Source organism: Vigna umbellata, chromosome 5, assembly GCF_029865625.1.
Source record: "Vigna umbellata cultivar VRB3 chromosome 5, Vumbellata_1.0, whole genome shotgun sequence".
NCBI classification, from domain to species: Eukaryota; Viridiplantae; Streptophyta; class Magnoliopsida; order Fabales; family Fabaceae; genus Vigna; species Vigna umbellata.
In genome coordinates, this window is record NC_142169.1 from 5,375,844 (window position 1) to 5,384,823 (window position 8,980).

Genomic DNA, 8,980 nt, shown 5'->3' on the forward strand with positions numbered 1-8,980 from the left:
GATTTGATTTCATGCAGGAGTTTTATCATCACCAGTTACAATCTGGTAGCTCTGACCTCCCTCGAATTTTTGGTATGACTGCATCTCCAATTAAGGCGAAAGGTATACAAGTCAAGTTTATGGCTCCTTCAATTTCTAGGTTTTTGTTTTCTCTGATGTTAATTCCTGTTTTGTTTAATCCAGTTGGAAAATCTGAATCATCCTTGTCAGAGAATATTCGGAAACTAATGACTCTAATGCATTCAAAGGTAGTTTTTGCTCTTCCTCTTTTGTATGGTTTTTCTTGTTTTGTTCCTTCTACTCATGATATTACGTTGTATGTGTCTTGTCCTATATCTTCTTGGTATAATTGGATAAACGGTGTAGAAATATAGAGAGTACTCGTAAGGCCCCAAGTGGAACTTTTATGGCAAGAAAGATACATGAAAGGGATTAAAGTTTTCTTACCTTATGGGTTATGTTTTTTGGTACTTTATTGTTATTTTTAGTACTTAGGTTCTTACTTCTAGGATCCAGTTGTGTGTTAACATGCTTAGAGGAAGTGAAACCTATAGCTATGCCAGAATTTTTTTTTCTTTATTTATTTAAAGAAATGGGACAATGTAGTTAAAATGATATATTCTAATGTGATCAGTAGTTGTTTGTGTCCATGTGCAAACCCTTTGGTCTTGCTATGTATTATTTACTTGACAAATATTTTGAAATTAAGGTATATACATGTGCAAGTGAAGCTGTCATCACTGAGTTCATACCAACGTCAACACCAAAATTGAAGTTTTACAATGACAATGGAAATCAATTTGTATTATTTGAAGAAATAGCGTCTAAGCTCAAGATGTTAAAAAATCAGGTATTTTGAAATATACTTTCATCATACTGTATTTAGTTACTGTAACAGTTTCAATTATGTCCAGTGCTACTTTATGAGTTATTTATTTTTTACAATGATAAAATAAGTATTGTAAAACAGTCATCATCAGTGGTTATTAACAATGGATTTTCTGTTTCTCAGCATGAACTCACTCTAGAAAGTTCAGATTTCACTAGATCAGCTGCTGAGTCTGCACAAAAAAGAATAACAAAGATGTTTGGTGCTTTGATATTTAGTCTGGGCGAGCTTGGTGTTTGGTTGGCTTTGAAGGTTCATGCCTATTTCCTGCAGAAACTTTCCTGTCTCTCATGTCTCTTTAAGGTTTCATAAATGCTAACTGTCGTTTTTTCTTGTTTTTGTGGTAGGCTGCTGATTCTTTATCTTCTAGTGAATTTGACTCGTTTTCATGGGGACACTGTGGGGATAAAGTTGCTAAAAACTTTATTTTGGCCTGTATAGACACACTAAAAAGTTACTTGCAATGTGGTAATGATTCTACAGCCACTGAGAGAAATGGTGAAATCTTAAATATAAATCTTTTGCTTGCATTTCTAGCATTAGTTAATTTTCACACAATGTTCTTTTCTTACTCAGATGCTAAGTGGTCTATAGGTGACAATATTAAATTCGACTTGGAGATGGGGCTGTTGACCTCCAAAGTTTGCTGTCTTATAGACTCTATACTTGATTACAGGTTATACTTATAATCATGGATATGTTCCTTTCTTATTGTTTCCATTGTGGTTCTGAAATCATTTAATGTGTTGCCATTATTATGGACGTGCCCCTGGACTCTCCTTCTCCTTATTAGACTGTTTAAGTTTCTTATGAGATGAGAAGGTGCCTTAGAAAATATAATGTATTCTACAAATTAATTCAATCTGTACTGGTTTATGCATCAACCCTATAGATAGGGCAACTGAACCTAATGCAACTGTAACCAAGTTTTTTTTTTATCATTTGTTTCTTACTAATGTTTGTGCTATTACTGATGATGACTGTTTTACAATACTTATTTTATCATTTAATGTTACTTGTCAAACGTTGGGAGAAATTTTGTTAACCACCCTCCCTGATTATAGAATATATTTAAGAAAAAGGTATGTTTTGAATAATTTCATTTTTATCTTAATTACATAAATATTTTAGAAAAAGGAGAATGAAATTAAATTGGATTTCAATTATCTGATTTTGATCTTAGGTTGCTAAATCTACTTGAATCCATATTTTAAATTCAAATTTTAATGAAGTACACATTCAACAGTAAAAAGTATAAGAAATTTTATCACTCACTACTGATTTTGGAACAATGATAAGTTCTAAAACGTGGTGACATCAGGTAGAGTTTGTGATCACTTTGATTTTTAACCTCAAATAGGCTGGCTCTATTTTCTAGAATATAAGCCTGTCGTTGTTAGCTTAAGATTGGGATGAGTGTTGAAAACTTATTCTAACTAGTTGATCTACATACTGTTTTGATTGACTGATTGCATGTAGTCCTGGTGGAATAAGGCTATTGTTGTTTGATTATACGTAGTGATCATTCTAATGTTATTATGATGATTATATTAAAACTATTTGATGGATCTACTACTTTTGCTGCAATTGCAGGGTTTTGAGAGACATGAGATGCATAATTTTTGTTGAAAGGATCATTACCGCCATTGTACTTGAAGATTTATTCAATACCTTGCTTCCAAAGTACAATAGCTGGAAGACTAAATTCATTGCAGGACACAACTTTGGATTGAAAAATCAGTCAAGGAATAAACAGAATGAAATTGTGGAAGAATTTCGAATGGGATTGGTATGTTGCTTTAGGGTTTAACAGTCCACTGTATTGTAAGAACCAAATGACAGATCTTATCAATATAAAATTTAATATGCAGGTCAACATTATTGTTGCAACATCAATTCTTGAAGAAGGCTTAGATGTTCAAAGTTGCAATTTAGTTATTAGATTTGATCCATCTCCTACAGTGTGCAGTTTCATACAGTCCCGAGGCCGTGCTAGAATGAAAAATTCAGACTATATATTAATGGTTGAGAGGTATTTGATTTTACATTACTCCCTAAGTACCTATTGCTCTGATGCTTGGTTTAGTTAAGTACAAATTATTAAGCATCAAGAGACAAAAATATAGTGGCAAATTATACTTTACTAGTTAACTTTTTCCACAACCATCCTTTATTTTACTCTAAATTACAGAGGGGATTCAGCTACACGTTCTCGACTTGAGAAATACCTTGCTAGTGTGGATATTATGAGGAAGGAGTCCTTGAGACATTCTTCCCTTCCATGCGACTCTTTTGAAGCTGATGAATTTGACAAGGAAGCTTATCATGTTGCAAGCACTGGAGCCATTGCAAATCTTAGTTCTAGCATCAGTTTGATATACTTTTACTGCTCACGCCTCCCTGCAGATGGGTTAGTTAGTTCATTGCTTCCCCCATGGCTTTTCTTCCTTCATTTTAAGAACTTAAGATATACTTTCTTTTTGCATCATTGCTTCCCCCATTGCAAATCTTGTTCTTTTTCATTTATACCATTAGATTACTCTCTCAGATACTTTAAACCGACTCCAAGGTGGGACAAAGAAACTGGAACGTTGTGTCTTCCAAAGAGCTGTCCTCTGCAATCTATTCGCGTAGTTGGTGACAAAAAACTCTTAAAGAATATCGCATGCCTTGAAGCTTGCAAACAACTTCATAAGATAGGAGCTCTGACTGATAATCTTGTTCCTGATATTGTCATTCAGGCAGCAGAGGTTGAAGAATTTGGTAACTTACATGCCTTTTATTAATTTCTCGGACTATTAGTTTATTTTCTTCTAAATATTGTTTTTGAACATAAACTGTTGGTCTTTATAATTCTTTGATCGACTTCCACATAAATCTTTGGTTGATTTCCTCATCAATCGATTTCTTTCAGGAAATGAACCTTATGATGCTATCCAACCAACTTACGTCCCATTTGGATTGGTAAATTGTGTATCAACTAATAATGACACAACATACCATTGTTATTTGATGGAACTCAGTCAAAATTTTAGCTATGATCTCTGTGTGCAAGATATTTTTCTTGCTATGAGAATTGAGCTTGATCCAGAAATTGTGTGCTCCCAATTTGATATGGGTTTTGACAGAGGTAGTGTGTCTGTAAAGTTAAAATACAAAGGGACCATGAATCTTTCGCAAGATGAGGTATACTATTGAGTTATCCTTTAATTCTATCCAACTAATTTGCAAGTGGGTTAGCAAAGCGTTTGATTATTTATTGTTTGTTTATTTTTGTTTTCCAGGTTCTTTTGTGTAAAAATTTCCAGGTCACGTTGCTTAGAATTCTCATACATCATGATATGAACGAGTTGCCAATTGGTTTGGACAAAAGCTATCTGCAAGATAATGTTGGTATTGACTATCTTTTGCTTCCAGTTGTTTGGGAAGGGGAGATACCACTTGTTAATTGGTTAGCTATCAAATCTGTAAATGCATCTAATATTACGTGCAAGTGTCATCAACCCCACATTAGGACAAAAAGTGGTCTAGTTTGCACTTGTAAACTACAGGATGCATTGGTTTGCAATTCCCATGCTAGTGGTAAGAATTATTTCTATATCACCTCTGGTGTAATGGAATTAGATGGAAACTCGCCTTTGGAACTAAGGGCCGGTGGATTCACAACGTACAAAAATTATTATGAACAACAGTAAGTAATTTTTTTATGTATGTTTATTCTCAGGTTACTTTTCTACTAGAGTGCATCATTATTTTTGTTTCCAATTTTCAGTCACGGTATATCATTGCAATTTGAACATCAGCAGCTTCTTAAAGCAAGACACAATTTTCAGGCTAAAAATTATTGTGATGGACGCCAACAGAGGAAAGAAGGAGGTTTGATATGATTTTTCAATTTGTTAATTTTATTCTGTTCCTTGATCTCTACTTTGTGAATGTATACGTGGCATTACATGCCCTCTGATTTTAATTGAAAGGAATCAGGCTTGTTTGAATGCTAATTTCTTCTGACAGTTTCTTTGGATTAAAACTATGAAAATAGCCTCTACTTGTTTGGGTGTGGCACAAAACTTTAAGCTTCTTAGTTATCTCTGTTTTGGCTTGCTTATTTCTGAAACCCAATGTTATAATCCTAATATGAATAAACTTTGCATCCGCTTCGGTAGTAACTGCTATTAACAATAACTTAGTTATTGTTAGAATAATTACTAAGTCTACTTGTTAGTGTAGTCAGTAGGACTAAAATAGGGGGTAGTGTGTTGGATTATCTCTAATCATTGTACCTAGCAGTCTAGGACAGTGACTTGACCTTCTATCTCTCTATTGTATCAACTCTTTATCTATATAAATAACAGAACATGAGAGGTGTCTTTCAAGCCCTCAAGAACATATTTTTATCTCAAGTGTTATCAATGTCATGAGGATGCCTGAATATATTTATTCATGTGCAGAAAAGTTGCGGAAATGTTTGGTGTTAGTCTTTAAACACCAAGAATATGCGACCCAAACTAAATCCTTACTTCATGTTTTTCATTTCAGAAGCAAGCAAGGCCTTTGTTGAATTACCTCCTGAACTGTGTTCTATAATCATGTCTCCAATAAAAGATAGTATCATTTATACCTTCTCATTTATTCCATCAATCATGCATCGGATTGAATCATTGCTTGGAGCTTTCAACTTAAAAAAGATGCATTTGGATCATTGCGCGCAGAATGAAACTCAAATAATGAAGGTGTGTACAATTGCTCACTGTTACAATCTAGAAAACAAATTAGCTTACAAGTTTTTTTTTTGTATACTTTACATATAGATAAGCAGTTGTGTGAAATGGTCTACATAAGCATCTTTTGGTTAATTTGTCTTAGTGTTCTTTCAAAGTGTGGATTCATTTATTATTACAGTTATTATTTTTATTTCATGCAGTTGTCAAATATTTTAAAGTTACTTACACCAAAAGATATCTGTGATTGGCATTGTAGGTGTTAGAGGCAATAACTTCTAAAAGATGCAAGGAGTCCTTCCATTACGAATCTCTAGAGACTCTGGGAGATTCTTTTTTAAAATATGCTGCGAGTCAGAAACTTTATCAAACCTATGAAAGTGACCATGAAGGTCTGCTAAGTGTTAGAAGGGGAAAGATGATTTCTAACGCTGCACTCTGCAGGTTAGGCTGCAGTTCAGGCCTTCCGGTATTCTCCCTCTTTATTTCTCTTTGATATTGTTGTTCCCTTTATTAATTAGAATTCTGAATTAGTTTTTATTTGCAGGGTTTCATACGAAATGAACCATTTGATCCTCATTCCTGGATAATTCCTGGTGATAAATCTGGGAGTTTTAAAATAGAAGAGTTGATGATCAAAGGGAAACAAATTTATATTTCTGGAAAAAGAAAATTAAAACGAAAGCTTATCGCTGATGTAGTTGAGGCACTAATTGGTGCCTTCCTAATCACTGGTGGTGAGAAGGCTGCATTGTTGTTCATGGATTGGGTTGGTATTAAAGTGAATTTTAATAAAGTACCCTATGAGAGGAACTTTGACATTCAACCAGAGAAACTGATAAATGTCAGCCATTTAGAATCACAACTGAATTACTCATTCCATGACAGTACTCTTTTAGTGGAAGCTCTGACCCATGGTTCTTACATGTTGCCTGAAGTTCCTAGATGTTATCAGGTATTTACTTATGCTTACTATTCATCATTGGAACCCTGCGTTAGCACAAATTCATTATATATGAACGAACTTTCTCCAACCCCATATTTACTTACTACCCTATCTTTTGGTTAGGATCTGATAAATAGTAATGAAACACATTCTTCATATGATCAATCATTTTTAATTCATATTCTTATTACTTTGTTCCATTATCTTTATTTGTAAATGATGTACTCCTTGCTCTGCAGAGACTAGAATTTCTTGGAGATTCAGTATTGGATTATCTGATTACTTGGCACTTGTACGAAAAATATCCTGGCATGTCACCTGGGCAGTTAACTGACATGAGAGCAGCTTCTGTGAATAACGATTGTTATGCATGGTCTGCCATTAAGCATGGTTTGCACAAACATGTACTCCATACCTCACCAGAACTGCATAAGCATATTTCTATATCACTAAACAGTTTTGATAAGTTGTCTTCATCCTCAACTTTTGGGTACGAGTCAGAGACATCATTTCCTAAGGTCAGTTGTTAAAATTTACTTGATAAACACTGTTGGTAAATTTGATCAAAATCTTATGCTTCTCCAATGCTATAGCATCTTGCAAACACCATCTTGCTTTATGGCCATCCCCAGGATCATTAGTTCTTTGGTATTCGTGATTCGTTTCAATGTGTTACCCATTACAAAATACATAATGTAGTTTCTTATTGTTTGATAGGTGCTTGGAGACATTATAGAGTCTTTGGCTGGAGCGATTCTAGTTGATTCAGGATACAATAAAGAGGTTGTGTGGGAAAGCATAAGGCCACTTTTGGAACCTCTTGTCACACCAGATACATTGAAGCTCCACCCCATCAGAGAGTTGCAAGAATTGATACAAAAAAGAAATTATAATATTATACAAAAGGATGTGAAGCGAAAAGATGGAGTGACCACTTATATAATGGAGGTAGAAGCTGATGGAATCATTCATCACTATGAATATCTCGGTCATGCTCTTAAGGACACAGCCAAGAAGATAGTCTACAAGGAAATTTTGAATTCCTTGAAGGAAGAAAAGTTATAATAGGATTTGCTACACAACTTTTTATTGATTAACCGATCATTTAGGTTGATGTGGAAAATAATATTTTGGCACCTCTTACACTTGTTTGACACCTTTATTTTCACTTTAAAAAAAACTGGGTCAAATCAGTGTAAGTGGTGTTGATATATTATTGCTTTTGTTGATATTTCATTAGTTTTTCGAAGGTTATAATATTCCTCTATGCACAAATTCTCATACTGTAAATTTTATTCAAATAAAATAAAAAAACAGTTTAAAATTCAACTCAGTCCAAGCTGTTTATGTGTTGTTCTGTGTAACTTGTGTTAAAAAGTTTACTGTTAGTAATTATGTTTGTCTTTTCCCAAGAGATGCTGCAACATCGGGAACTTTTCTCGGTTGGTTTGCTAGTTTTTTTTATCATTAAATTAAAAAATAAAATACTTATAATTTACAAGATTATAATTTCTATACGTAAATATATAAGCATATTATAGCTTAAATTATAAAAGTTTAAAGATTAAATTTCAATCATAAATTATGATATAGTAACATAAGAAAATACTTCCGCTATCAAAGTATACTTTATTCCATTACTTTCGAAGTTTGGTTTTACCTTTTAAGAATTACTGTCCTCTTCAATATTTTGCTTATTTGAATACATCTAATATTTTATAATCTGGTTCAATTTGCCAGAGAAATTACAAGAATGAAAATATTCGAAAACATTTATGGGAATGAATATAGTTGCACTTTGTAATTACGATTTCATTAAAGCAAGTTAACAAAAATATGTATCCGATGACTACATCAAAACCAATGACTATGTAAAATAGTGGTAGCAGTGCAAAGTTGGTATCTTCCAACGTAGGGAAGAACTTCTTTAAGAAATTATACCACAATTTTTAAAGTAGATCCTGACACACAAAACTTAACTTTTTTTTTTCTGCAGTAGCACACTTACCTTTTCTGTTTTCCTAGGTAGAATATTGTTTTCCATATTTACTTGAATTCTGATCTTCGGTTTTAGTATGTGTTCACCAAAATATTAGTTGGAATTCAGATTTCAGATAACCAAAATATTTGTTTTTTTTTGTTTTCTGTTTTAATTAAAAATAATATATTTTAAATAAAGTAACATAATATTTTAAGATGGACAAAAATAATTTAGTAATATTGTAGTGTTTTGTAAAATTTTGGAAGATAAGAAAATGTTATATGTATATAAGATGATCTAAATTCTGTATTTGTGTTTGGATTTTGTAAAATATAATTTTTGAAATGTTTTCGTAGTTATATATATATATATATATATATATATATATATATATATATATATATATATGTATTTTGGAATTGATTATTTAAATATTGAAAACG

The 8,980-nt window shown here is 32.7% G+C and overlaps 1 protein-coding gene across 1 annotated transcript; it reads left to right on the forward strand.

Moving 5' to 3' along the window:
• The first annotated feature begins 212 nt into the window (after positions 1 to 212).
• Positions 213 to 7,878, forward strand: LOC124843492 (endoribonuclease Dicer homolog 2-like). Its single transcript, XM_088091397.1, has 16 exons — positions 213 to 248; positions 710 to 850; positions 1,013 to 1,141; positions 1,237 to 1,565; positions 2,483 to 2,678; positions 2,761 to 2,921; positions 3,081 to 3,299; positions 3,438 to 3,652; positions 3,804 to 4,075; positions 4,174 to 4,580; positions 4,662 to 4,765; positions 5,429 to 5,622; positions 5,870 to 6,079; positions 6,158 to 6,565; positions 6,796 to 7,074; positions 7,274 to 7,878. Exons 1-16 carry the CDS (start codon positions 228 to 230, stop codon positions 7,619 to 7,621), a joined length of 3,633 nt encoding a protein of 1,210 aa, XP_087947523.1. The 5' UTR covers positions 213 to 227; the 3' UTR covers positions 7,622 to 7,878.
• Positions 7,879 to 8,980: the final 1,102 nt, after the last annotated feature.